Here is a 14,597-nt window from a genome sequence, read left to right on the forward strand (position 1 = left end):
CTGTCATATGTCTTTAAGTTTCGCCCGTTGTTACATTTTCCTTTTTACTGACACGAATAATAAGATGTAAATTGAAACATGTTGAAAAATACGTAGTTTATAGAGTGCCTACTTATTGACTATATTTGTGTTCAATCTATTAGTGACCACGGGCGGCATAACGTTGGGAACACTGACGAAGCAGGACATACAGGAAACATACGGCAGCGCCGCAACGGCCGAGTATAGACCATTCATTTCCAACGTTGAAACAACGCAGAAAAAAACTTCTAGGCTATTGCGAAATAGGTAAATTGCAGACATCCTTTTCAATGTTGTGCACGTTGAAAAACGTTTATATATGAGCCTCGTTCCGGGAAAACTTGGTCTAATGTATATGCGTAAAGTTTGGCCACATATTAGCCTTTGCAGTCCGCATAGGCTTGTCTGGAACGAAACTTTCAGTTTTATGGTTTGGAAGTCTCTTTTAAGCAAAAAAATCCAATTAAGGCAGAAAGTGTCGTCCCAGATTAGATTGCATGCACTTCAAATGCTAATCTGGGACGACACGTTACGCACTTGCATTAAGCGCTGTTCGCCGAAATTGAGGTTTCATTTAAACAACGAACCTCTAATTATAAGCCGTTATCTGCAACTGATTGCTCGATGGTACACACAATTAAAATCGCTTCTACCAATAATATACCAATTGACTTTAGGCGAACGATTAGAATTTTCTATGTTCGTACTTGATTTTCTGTGCAATTATGTTTAGCTCACCTTCGTACAAAGAGCTCAATGTGAGCTCTTGTTCGAATGAATCATGCTCAGACAATTTGTTATAATGAAGAATGTTGGAAGCAATAAAAAAAGCTTCTCAGAACAATTAAGTTCATTTAAATCGGGTCTTAGATGAGCGTCCAATAGCTTTTTACCCTCTTGACCGTACACAATTTCAAAATATATTTTAAACATTTGATCAGTAAATGTTTAATAATTGAATAATAACCACATTGTGTGTTGCAGGATACATCACCTCTGTGACGTCAATTTCTTTCTCTCCCCGGCACCACGTGCTGAAGCCTCACGTGTCACCATCCACGTGACAGTTGGCCCTGAATGTGAGAAGGATGCCGTGTATCAACCCGCTCTCGTCTTCTGGGACACCGGTACGTACATGCGTTATGAACCTAAAAGTTCGGTACATACACGCACTATGTGCCGTAGAGTTCGGTAAATACACGCGTTATGAACCTAAAAGTTCGGTGCATATACTTGGAGACTTTCTAACGCTACACTTTTCAAACTTATATATCTCAGTAATAAGTTAAGATTTTGATTTTAAATTGCACATGTGATCATTTGCCTATATTCTGTGCAAGATAACGATAAATTCATTCATCCGTGACAATAGGGCGCTTTTGCACGTGGGGTATGTTTTGTTTCATCTTTTTGCACGTGAAAATGGTGAAAAGCGAAATGATTCTAATTTTATTTCAATTTATTCATTTTAGGTGGGTTGATACACCAGGAAAACGCTAAATTAATTTAAAGATCACTTTATCTCGTATACAATTTCAGGAGCGCAACAGCGCAACCGGCTTGGTGCAGGCTACCTCCCCGACTTGCTATTTAAGCATTCGATCGTCACGGATGAATGATTTTATCGTTTGCTGCACATAATGAAGTCATTTGATCACATGTACAATTTTCAATCAAAATATTTATTCATAATTGAGATATTTAAGTTTGAAAAATGATTCGTTCGAAAAGTCAACAAGTGTAGCACAACGCATCAAATATAATTCTAATTTGATTTTAATTTCATCATTCTCGGTGGGTTTTTACACCAGGAAAACAAAACATAAATTTGAAAAACAATATGGCTCGTATGAATATTAATGAGCGCGGTGTTGCAAGCCGGTCGGTCATTAAGACGTGAATTTAAATGCGTTTTACTTTGCACATTATTATTTTACGATGTACGATTTTGAGAATATTACGTTTTCAGTGATTTTTGAATGTGTTATGTTTTATATTTAAATGTTGATCAATTACTATTTAATTTACATGAAGTATAAGATATGTGTTGAATAAGTCCGAGTCCAAAACAAAATCCATTCTAAAGTAAGGGAGCTATATTTATTTGAATACATGTTGCGTTAGAAAAGTCTCCAAGTGTACACGCATTATGTATCGTAGAGTTCGGTAAATACACGGGTTACGAACCTTAAAGTTTGGTACATACACACACAATGCACCGTAAAGTTTTGTACATAAAAACTCTATGAACCGTTAAAGTTCGGTACAAACACTAACTACCTACCGTAAAAATCGGTACGTGCATGCACTATGTACCGTTAAGTTCGGTGCATAATTTCACAATGTACCATAATTTCGGTACAAACACGCACTATATACCGTAACATTCCGTACGTACATGCACTATGTATCGTAAAGTTCGGTAAGTATACGCACTATGCACCTTTCAGTTGGAAACGTAAATGCAGTATGTACCGTTAAGTTCGGGACTTACACGCACTATTTACCGTACAGATCTGCATGCACACGCACTGTTCAGTTCAGTTCCGAGTCAAACGATTGAGAAAAAGACAAAAAAAAAAACAACGTTTGATTTAAAGTGTTTGATTACTCATGCAGATTTCAAAATCCTTAATGTCCCATCAATGGTGCTGTTGTACCAACTATCAATAACTAATAGTGGAATTTTCGTTTAAGTTAACCACTACGTAACATTATATTTGGCATTGCCTTCCTGATTTTTAGGAGTTTTATAGTTAGCTTTAATAAGCTCTTATTTCTAAATCACCAGCGAACGTGTTATGCATCTTATATTATATTAAAATCAACATCTACTTAAAATATATATTTGCTAGTTTCTTAGATTCAAAGTGGAAGTTGAACTAATAAATTGTTCTTAATATTTTTCAATTAATAGCAAGTTGTTTTACAAACTGTTTTTCTTCGAAAGTATTTTTAAGCGTTGCGCTATTGACAATCAGTCACTTAACAGAAAAATATTTGTTACACAAAGTGTATCATATTTTATTTTATATTGTTTCAGAGAAAGATGTCTGGGTTCACATTGACGAAGGGTGTAATGAAATATTGTCTGCAAATTTCTCCAGTGGAGTCTATTCATCAATGGTAGTACATGAGATAAATGTCTAAAATGTTTAATGAACAATTTCTAATCAATTAATTGAACTAATGATAAAAAGAATCGGAATGTAATAAATATTAAATACGTATTCAAGTCCTATAGTTTTACTATACGTAGTAGGCCTTATTATCGTGTGCATGAACATAGAGAATGCGCCTGTTTGGGAATCATTTAAAACACAAATCAATTGAGAAAGAAATAATGTTAGCATTTAATAGTTATTAAATGTATTTAAATATCTAAAATATACTTCAGCTTTATGTATGCAGTTCTTTATTCAAAAGATATGCCCAGATTTCAACAGCGCAGTGAGAAAAAAGAGAGACGCCTCAATCGAACTAGAATCACCCATGCATTACAGTTTGGTGAAAATCGGAAAAACGTTTATCAATTACCCCCCGAAAATTGTTTCAAAGACCTTTGATATTACGGAAGACGTGATTGCTGACCTTACTATAGAAACAGAGGATCCAGAGGATGACACATTGGTTTACAATATCGTTCATGAGCCAGAAAACCTCCAGTGTAACATCACCTCCGACGGTAATCTCCTTTGTAAGGCGATTGAAGACGATTTCTACGGCGAAGATGATGTCACTGTTGAGGTCACTGAGACAGATTTGCCAGCGTTTGAACAACCAATGTCGCAAACAAAACAATTAAAACTTGTCATTCACGGAACTCCTGATAAAACTGAGCGATTCTTTTTTGATTCCAATGAAACTTTTTACGCTGAGAAACGGCCCTCTTTTCGACACACAATTTTAGTGAACGCTAACAGGTCTTCAACCCACTACGCCGGACGAATTGTTCTCGCAGATGTCGACGGGGGCGAGATATTTATTCCACTCCCAAGATTTAGCGCTCTCGGGGACGCCGCTTACTCTCTGAAGAGGTTAACTAACACATCGGATATCCCGCTGGCCAATTACACGACTAGGCGCTACAGGAGCGTCGAAGCTTATGACATTCAGTTTGAATACTCTCCAGACCTACAGGGTAACATGACGCTGGATTTAATCGCCCGGAACGCTGATGACATCTACACGCCTGGTGTCACTATCGATGTATATGTGATGGAGAACCCCTGCATTCATGGTCAGTGCCACCATCCCATTCTGGGATATGACGCGTGTGAAGATCCGGCCAGATCGCGGTCATTCAGTGGCTTTGAGTGCGTCTGTGAACCTGGTAATCACGCATCTGAGCCTCGCTCTGGTAATACAGGGCTTAATGCATGTACATAGTATCGTCCAATGTTAGCCTGTGCAGTATACATTTGCAAGGACATCAGGGACATGCCTTTCCGCTTGTATTGTATGTGTTTAATTCTTTTTAGCAAACATCCAGTCTATGCGGAAAGTGTCGTCCCTGAATAGCCTGTACCGACTGCACAGTTTAATCTGTGACAATACTTTACGCGTATGCATTAACCTCTTTTTTTCCAGATTGCGACTCATATATATTTCCACAATACGATATAACAATGCTAAAACTAACGACTTCCATCGTGTGTAATATACTAGAAGCGTTGACAAACTTTTACTGAAAATACGTAACATAATATGAATGACTATGTTATATTTTCATGGCTCATTTTATCATACCACCGCATTGATATCTGCCTGATATAACGTTGCCTGATATTTTTTTTATATCATGGTCAACAGGAAGTTCTTGTATCAGTCAATGTTTGGAAATACGTGGGATTTTCAATAAAGTCAACAATTTCTATCAACATGAATCAGGTTCAACAAAATAAACATTTTGTAACCAAGAACGTACATATTTTATTCTAGTTTAAAGTCATAAATCACAAAAACGTTTATTTTCAAAAAATCACAAAAGCCCGCACTGCATAAGTTAAATGACGTCATCAATGCGGCAATAAATCTTAAATATCGATACAGTCTTTGCACTCGCAAATTTTGCACAGAAAGTCAAGACAAATGATAACTGTATGCTTATCCTCAACTATTTAAACAAACGATTTAACACGCTTATGTCATTATTGACACCTTCATCAAAATGTCAATTTCAATACACATCTCCAAAAGGGCGTCTCCAAACTATTCGGTGAAGTGTGTTCTTAGATTAAATTTGTCGCTGCAGTCCATTCCTGATCTCCAATTCAAGACGTTTATAATTAAAGCGGTTGTACTCTTCCAATTCGTAGTGCAAACAACTTTTTTTCTCTATACGATTTTTAAAATAAGCGATTATTCGTGTTGTCTTTTCGAACGCCGTTTCTACATGTAAGTCAACGTGTAAAAGCCGGATCAGCAAAATCAGCGGGGATCCGTACATATTAAATATAAAGACATGGATTATTTTGCAGATTTTTAGGAAAATGTGGTATTATAAACAGATGAACAGGTTACTGTCCCATCGTTGTGTAATATATCAGGCTCGGCACGAATAAAATAACGGCTCGGCAAGCCTCGCCGTTATATTATTCTAAGCCTCGCCTGATATATTACAAAACGATGGGACAGTAACCTGTTATTCTCTATATTAACATGTTTTATTAACCGACAAACAGGCTATATCGGCGACTGGTGTCAGAAAGAAATCGACGAGTGTCAGTCGAGCCCATGTTCCAGTATGTACGACTGCGATGACCTGGTTAATGGCTGCCAGTGCAACATCAACATCCCCAAACTGCTGGCTGTCATCGTCTGTCCTCTCATTGCCCTCATTGTCCTCGTGTACGTTCTCAGGAGAGTTATTGTGAAGCTGCGATACATCAAGTTGTCTAGAAGCAGGTATGCGTTTAAGTGATATTTTGCTTTAACAATTTACCACTAAGATATGTATTTTCACGCATTTGTAGTCCCCCAGAAAATTATATTTAATTGAAGACCTTTCTCACTAGGTTCTTGTTTTTAGGCTTAATCTGCAAACCTTAGATACTGATTAGCAGCAAACAGCATAGAACCTGAACAGACTGTGAGTTACTCGAAGGCTGTTCTGGTTTTATGCTGTTTGCACATAGCCATTTTCACTTTGCTTCTGCGTGAGATTAAGTAATCACTTTTAGTCCTTATAGAGCCTAATACCACCTTTGAGATTTAAAAATTATTTTGTAGCAATGTTCGCAGCGATATGCAGCTATAACTTTAAACAAATGTTGAAGCGACGTTTAACATTGGATTTAACTAAACCTATTAGCTCATATTGAAGCTACGCTCGGTTCAAAATTGTGCAATCATCTGTAGCCCATATTAACGCAAATGTTAGCGTAAGATTTAGCAATCAATTTTTGAACAATTAAAGTAAAACATAGCAATCATTTTTGGCCTTAATGCCGATATTGAAGTAAAGGCTAGAGGTTGATGGCAAGTGTTTCATATTATGTATGCATTCAATTGACAAACCTTTGTATTTGAAGGTATCAATATTCTTTGCAAGCTTGATTTCATGATGCACATTACACAATTAATGTTTAAATCTTGTTGCTCAACGATCGTCGAATTTTCGTCCGTGGAGCCAGACTCTGTATACGTGTACGAAATCACTTGTGTATGTTCATTGTGGTATACTGGCTATTCTTTAACACAATTATGTTCTATAATGTAAATGTTTATTTACACTTATATGTCGTTATTTATTCTGGGCTAAGTGTGAGGTACTGCATTCTGATATAAACAAGATGTGTTTTGCATCAGCTGATCCAAGGCGGGTGAACCGGTGAATTTTATTCATTTAAGTGTTATGAGCCTGGTTGTCATATTTGGGATGTTAATTGTTTATTAACCCGTTTCAGTGATTAATTATGAGCTTCTGTGGTAGCTTTGGCATGCTCTTAAACTAGTTTGAACCCCAATCCCGGTAGTTTGAATTGACCGTTTCCAGTTGCCGACCCAAGTTTAATTTAATTTTCAGCTTGACATCTCGAAGAAAATTATGAACAAAATACTCTAATCGCCGAGGCGCAATTTTTCTATTGAATGGATAAGGATCATTGTTCACACCCTGTTTACTTGGCCTCATTTTGACCTTGACAGTGAACTATTTTGATGATTTAATACACATGTTATTCAGAATGTCCAAAATCTTGGTTAAACCTTATGACGCGTTTCTTCTAACATCGATACTGCTTGTTACAGAGCTTCAATACTTGTATGGATGATGATTTCACACATTCAACGTAGGCACAACAACCAACTCATGTTTACCATGACATGTACCTGCATTTGGTTTCAGACGAATTAAGAAGGTCCACATTCTTGGTTAACTCAAAAAGACGCATTTCTTCTAACAACGATGCTGCATACTACTAAATTTGATTCATGCGTGAATGCTGTCCATGAACACTCACCACCTCCATTTCACCTCACCTCGTTCTGACATTTACCTTGACCTTTATTTGATTAAAGTTTATTCAAATGGATCCATGCTGTGCTGTGCGTAAATTTAGTGCCGTTCCAGATTAGTCAGTGCAGTCCACACACAATCTAATCAGGGAAGAAACTTTCCGTATAAACTGTATTGTTGCTAAGAAGAGACTTCCTTTAATCAGAGAATATCATAAAAGCGGAAAGGGTCGTCCCTTAGAAGCCTTTGCGGACTGCACAGTCTAATCTGAAACGGCACTTTACGCACATGCATTTAACCCGTTTTTCTCAGAGCACGGCTCAAATGGATTCATCAATCAGTACTGACAAGGGGGCGGCATTTGTGTTGATTGAACGCATCATCTTGTTGTATTTGTTTTATGTTGGGTTGTGTCTGTCTCCGTATTTATTGTCCTGTTTTGTATATGCAATGTCGCACTTATCTGAAGGTGTAATATTAATAAAATCAATCATATATAATTTTTAAAACTTAAAAAAACCGTTTCTTAAAATACAATCCGTGTGAAGATGTGCCATATGCCACCGCATATGCCTAGTAACTGCAATGAAATAAACGGGTATAATAATGCACATGCCGAATAACATCAGGGACCTTGCTTATAAAAATCGGATGTTGGCGTATGATTCTATATTTAATTATTTAGCAAAAGTGTAAGTTAGGGTAGATAGAGTACATGACAACAGTTATTTTCAAACTCCAGTTGCTTCCTTTTTTCATTTTATTTTATTGCGGCTTATTTTTCATCAACGTTAGAGCTGAAAAACACAGTTTCGCTCTCAAGGAGGTGTCAGTGGTTGTGTCAATATTTCTCTCTTATATTTAGACTCTTTTAGATATATGTTATATATGGGCCGTGCTCTGTGAAAAAGGGGGTTTAATGCATGTTCGTTAAGTGTCGTCTCAGATTTGCCAGTGCAGTCCGTACAGGCTTATCAGGGACGACACTTTCCGCGTTGATGATATTCTTCGTTTAAAGAAAACCTCTTATCAAAAATCCAGTTTAAGCGGAAAGTGTCGTCCCTGATTAGCCTGTGCGAATTGCACAGGCTTATCTGGGACGACACTTTACGCACATGCATTAAATCCACTTTTCACAGAGCACGACTCATATTATTTCACTCACAATTTACAATAATGAAAACCTTGATTATTGTTATTTTTTCATATATTTTTAACAGATTTAGAAACGTATGTTTAGCAGCGGTTACCAATATATTGCATAGAATGTCCAATCATGTTTTTGAGGTTTAATAATTCGTTTCGTTTTTAAGGGTAGTGTGAGATTCTTTATATACGGTTATTAAATTGGTTATTAAATAGAGCGTTACGCTGTTCAATTATTTTTTTATGAATTGATTACAACTTAGTGTTCTTAACATTCGCTTTTATGAACGTCTTGGCAAACGTTCTTCTTGAGACCTATGATTTTCCTTGTCCATATCCAGGGTCGGTTTAATGGAGGACAGCGGGCAGCAAATCGGCGACAACCGCCCGACCACCTCGTCCGGCATCCGTGTGAACGACAAAGATGACGTCAACTCGGAGGACGATGATGACAAGATCTGGCAACACAATCCCATCTTTGATGACATGTCGCCATTTACAGCAAACTCGTTGTTTTTGCCTGCTGGCAAAGCTCCACCGCCACACCATGCTAACTTCGCCACCTTCAAAGGTAGCAGATAGTTCTTCGTCGCAATCATTACTATGTTCTTATAAATTTGAACCGCGTTTGTGGTAAATGGGTTTAATGCATTTGCTTAAAGTTTCCTCCAGATTAGCCTGTGCCCTTCGCACTGGCTAATCAGGGGCATAACTGTCTGAACAAACTGTATTTACGTTAAAATTATATTAAGTCTGTACATTTTTATCTGGGATGACACTTAACGCACAGGCAGAAAGGACAGTTTACCCAGAACGCGGCTCATGTTATAAATTTAGTATACACAGTAAAATAATCTACGCTTATCTCCCTATACAAAAAAACAAGTACTTCGTATAAATCTACCATTAACCAAACAAAAAAGAAATCCCATGCCTGGTCATTGCATAATATTTTTTATGTACAAAAATATTGATCATGTAAAAGTCCATAAATATTGTTTTCATTATCGATATAATATATCAATAAACGATCCTTTGCTGCTCAAGTGCGGAGATTTAAAACACCTCGGGCTGACGTGATCGTTGTTTAATTCATACAAACCGGAGAACCGTTTCTGTAAACCCTAATAAGTTACTTAGTACGATTTTCACAAGTTTTCATTGTGCATTTTAACACAAAAATAACTGCCGGTTAATTGAGCCGTAACTAACGTGCGAGGATTATTTGAAATCTTCGCCTGAACACGTAGTTGCTTTTATTTCTCCCAGTCTTTACTGGGGGACATATTGTTTTTGCCCTGTCTGTGTGTTTGTTGGTTTGTGTCAAACTTTAACATTGGTCATAACTTTTGCAATATTGAAGATAGCAACTTGATATTTGGCATGCATGTGTATCTCATGGAGCTGCACATTTTGAGTGGTAAAATGTTAAGGTCAAGGTCATCCTTCAAGGTCAAAGGTAAAATATATGGGGGACATAGTGTTTCACAAACACATCTTGCTTAATGACTGATTCAAATGATGAATCTACTTATTATATTATAATATCGTTTCTCAAACATTCACATGTATCGTCCACCTTCCCCAGAGTTACAGGAGAAGCCGAAACCGTTCTCGCAGGTGGAGCTGAATGATTTTAACGGTGAACGAATGAGGCCGATTCAGCCACGTCAAAGTGACGTCCCCAACCGCAGGTTTGACGTCACGATGCTAGCGGAGCCATCTGAGACGTCAGTGTCGACGTCACGGCCCTCAAGCGTCACCTCTGTGTGGCAGATCCCGAAGCCGGGCCCAAAAGTGACCATCCCTCTGCACCGGCCTGACGAGTTTGACAACATGATTGAACAGAGGAAGAAAGACGCAGGCCTGACGGATGTGCAGACGTAACTGGAGCAAGCATCTGGGCGGTTTCTGAATTGTGGCGTGAAAGCGAAAGATGAAGTTTAAAATATTTTTTAAGATGTTATATGAAATATAATATTAACGAAAGTTGCATAAGCATGGGCGGTATATGGCTATTGGCATGAATAAACAAAATTGTAAATTAACAATAATTTTACACATGATTTGTTAAAGAATGGTCATTGATAATTAACATACGTGTAAAGTTGTACAATTAAACATGTGTAATAAAATTGATTTAATTTATATTAAATTTTAATAATTTGTTTAGCTGATAGACATAGATCAGACAACAAACCGTCGACCAATGTCAAACTATTTTATACATTAAATGTGTTTATGTGTGTTGTGTTGTTACACACACTAACAATATGAGAAATAAATGTTTTATATTAACCAAATGCCTTTAAATAATTTTTAGCTTTTTATGTTAGTAAGCAATAAAAGCGAGTTTTTCAATGAGATAAATGCACATTAAAATGACACCGAAAACGAAAGAGGTCCGCACCATTATAACTGGATCGTAACAGCAATTTATTGAAGTTATTTGTTATGGATGTTATTGTGAATATTTTTACCCAACAGTAGCCGAATTAGTTTTTGTATTGTTAGAGTAATACTTTTGTTAAAAAAATTTGTAAACCTTTCAAATGCAAATGCTTTCATTTTTTTTCTCTTGGTGAAATGCGTTGATTTTCATTTTCGGAAACAGAATTTGTGACAAAGAGAGTTTATTTGAGTAGTAAATATGTTTGTGTATCCAAGTTCTAGCAAAAAGTAATGTTCGAAGTTCACTGTTTATCTATCGTACATCTAAACGTCATAATAAGTTTTGGATAAAATCTTGTGTGACGCATGTGTTTCTTTTAGGCTTTTACTAGTGCAATTCCAATTGCATGTATATGCATCTTACTAAATATGTATTCGAACTTTCTTTCTTTTCTGATGCTATTTGTAATTCTTTATACCAGACATATGGCATCCATTGTTTAAAACAACTTTTTATAATTATGCTAATTTTTTATTTGACGTTTTTGCAAAATTAATGACAGTTTTTCGAATAAAGAAAATTGTGGAATATATAATATTGAAATTTAATAATGTAAATTTTCCTTTTATGTATAACACTTTATTATTTTCGATTCAAGTGCCCCAACAATATTCTTTGCATTTTATCAAATATGCACCTCTGTTGAAATTAATAATGAATAAATAATTCATATGATAATATATATGTATTGTTAAAGCATATTTGAATTCTACTTAAGTTGCTTTATCTTGCTTTCAATAAATTCTATAAAAACAGACTTAATTTTCTTTTTATTTTACAATTTATGCACATTAAGGTTCATGTAGAGGCTTCATTTTGAAAAATGTGGGACCCCTAGCATTGAACTCAAATTTGACTAAAGGAAGAGTGCAACATGGAAAATGTATACATATAACGGCCACCGGAAAAACTTTGCGAAACCGAAATTTCGCAAACTTAAGTACCCTTTTTCTTAAAGATTTGCTACTTTGAGACATAGTATGCGATAAAAGTATTATCGTTGATTAATAATTGGTTATTTTCACTCAAAAAACGCGTTTTCTTCACTATGAAATTTATAAGCAAAGTTGGGGTTCCCATGGGATTTTTGCATTTTCCCATGGGATTTTCGATTTTCCCATGGGATTTTTTTCCCCATGGGATTTTTTTTCTCCCATAATTTGCAAATGGGAGAAAAATCCCATGGGATTTTGAACATTTTAAAAAGCGTGTTTTATTTGCGTTTGCAAGTATTTTAACGTTATTTAAGGACTGTATATTGGTTTTATGCCAATTATATATATAAATATATAGTAATAAAAAAATCCCATTTTTAAATGGGAGAAAAAAAATCCCATGGGATTTTTTCTTATTTTGAGAGATTTATTCATGAAACTTTCAGAAACATCATATTTTATGAAATGATGAACAACTACGATATTTTAATGCGTTTAGTCGTGTTTAAAAAAAAACAAAAAATCCCATGGGATTTTTAAATCCCATGTGATTTTTAAATCCCATGGGATTTTTTTCTCCCATGGGATTTTTTTTTCCAATGGGATTTTTCAGTTTCGTAAGCCGAATAAGTTTCTGAATGCGAAAAACAACAATAAAGGAAGTAATAATTATAATTTTGAATAATAAATTGAATAATATAAATAACATGAATATTTTTAAAATTAGTTACAATTAAAGGTTTATGCTAGTAGAACTTATCATTTCTTGTTCGAGCAGATGGTTGAGTCCAATTGGTGAGTATGCCTGCTTAGAACCAGTATAAATGCATTGCAGACAGACAACGCTGTCATACTGTACACACCGCTGAGTAACAATCTTTATTGCATTTCATTTTGCAACAGAAAATGAACTCCGTAGTATAATTGATCTTATATATGCCCTCTGCTTTTGAAAGCGTGCAACACATTAACATAACAATAAGTCCATGCCAAAAACAATGTGCAAATTCCATTCAAAGCTATATACACATTATAAAGGTCAGATGACCCGCGTCATGCGAAAATGGGTCTTATGTCATATGCGGCCAAAGTTGGTCCATCCTAGCTTGTCCAACCGCGCAGTCTGGTCAGGTTCTACGCTGACTGATATATCAAGTCAAGCCATGATTCGTGGTCTCATATCCAAACTCGGTAGCTCCTGTGCGAAACTTTCACCGGAAACGACGGCACCGAGACGGGCGCTCGAACTTTGTGGATGCGCGTTATATGTTATATATAAAAGCGCGATGTGTTTTTTCTTGCCTCAAAATAGTAAGCCCAATCAGCGTTTTATTGTGTTCTTTGCTTCTACTATTAACAAGAACTTCAACCGATACGAACATGAATTTTATTTTAATATGTTTATTTAATGCTCGGAAAACTCATTGTATATTTAGACTACTACTTATAAAACAAAGTCGGGTTTTCAACATCTGTTTTCGGCATATAAATTGTTATTCCAGATTTTACGCACTTTACTGTACAAAACACCGTTAGGGCCATCGTGGTTACTCATTAAAATCCAGAGGGCGAGAATGCGAGAACGCGAAAGTACGATGACGACAGTGCGACAATACGATGGCGACAATGCGTTCGTACGATTGCGAAAACGCGCTAGTACGATGACGACAATGCGACAGTGCGACAATACAATGGCGGCAGTACGATAGTACGGGGGCGACAATGCGATAGTCATATCGTACTTTCGCCGTGGTATCATCGCAATGTCGCCATCGTTCTATCGCATTGTCGCCATCGTATTGTCGCACTGTCGCCATCGCATTTTCGAATTGCCGCCATCATACTATCGCGTTATCGCATTGGCACCATCGTACTATCGCACTGTCGGCTATCGCCATCGTATTGTCGCACTGTCGTCATCGTATTTTCGCACTTTCGTCATCGTATTATCGCACTATCGAACTGTAGTATTGTCGCCATCGTACTATCTCACTGTCGCCATCGTATTGTCGCACTGTCGTCATCGCACTGTCTGATTGTCGTCATCGTATTATCGCGTTCTCGCATTGTCGCCATCGTACTATCGCATTGTCGCCATCGTATTGTCACCCTGTCATCATCGTATTGTCACATTGTCGCCATCGTACTATCGCGTTCTCGCGTTCTCGCCCTCTGGATTTTAATGTGTAACCACGATGGCACTAACGGTATTCCGTAATACTGCTAAAGCACAGTATGATTAGGTCACTCCCAATGCTCAAATCTCTATGTCTATTTTAGTAACAACACATGTCTATGGAAGGATATTTAGGTAAAAGTAACATCATTCGTGGTGAATATTTACATTATGAATGATGCTTATTCTAATTTGCTTTATGACAATTCCAACATGCTTGTTGTCTATTCGTTTATACTTGATGATTGCTGCAACATTACATCATTCATGATGAATATTTACATTATGCGTGATGTTTATTCTAACATGCTTCATGACAGTTCCAACATGCTTGTTCTCTATCGGTTATACTTGATGATTGTTTCAACATGCTTGGTGACTATCCAATGTTTGTGTGTTCATTATTCC

The 14,597-nt window shown here is 36.6% G+C and overlaps 1 protein-coding gene across 1 annotated transcript in view; it reads left to right on the forward strand.

Annotated features, from left to right (window-relative positions):
- Window positions 1–10,670, forward strand: part of LOC127857769 (uncharacterized) — a 74,946-nt gene extending 64,276 nt beyond the window's left edge. The window contains exons 46-52 of the mRNA XM_052394426.1: window positions 144–288; window positions 1,006–1,148; window positions 3,065–3,147; window positions 3,448–4,354; window positions 5,706–5,928; window positions 8,968–9,197; window positions 10,215–10,670. Coding sequence (XP_052250386.1) covers window positions 144–288; window positions 1,006–1,148; window positions 3,065–3,147; window positions 3,448–4,354; window positions 5,706–5,928; window positions 8,968–9,197; window positions 10,215–10,513 — 2,030 coding nt within the window. The 3' untranslated portion in view covers window positions 10,514–10,670. The remainder of the gene's footprint in view (window positions 1–143; window positions 289–1,005; window positions 1,149–3,064; window positions 3,148–3,447; window positions 4,355–5,705; window positions 5,929–8,967; window positions 9,198–10,214) is intronic.
- The last annotated feature ends 3,927 nt before the right edge of the window (window positions 10,671–14,597 follow it).

This window comes from Dreissena polymorpha, chromosome 14 (genome assembly GCF_020536995.1).
Source record: "Dreissena polymorpha isolate Duluth1 chromosome 14, UMN_Dpol_1.0, whole genome shotgun sequence".
Lineage (NCBI taxonomy): Eukaryota > Metazoa > Mollusca > Bivalvia > Myida > Dreissenidae > Dreissena > Dreissena polymorpha.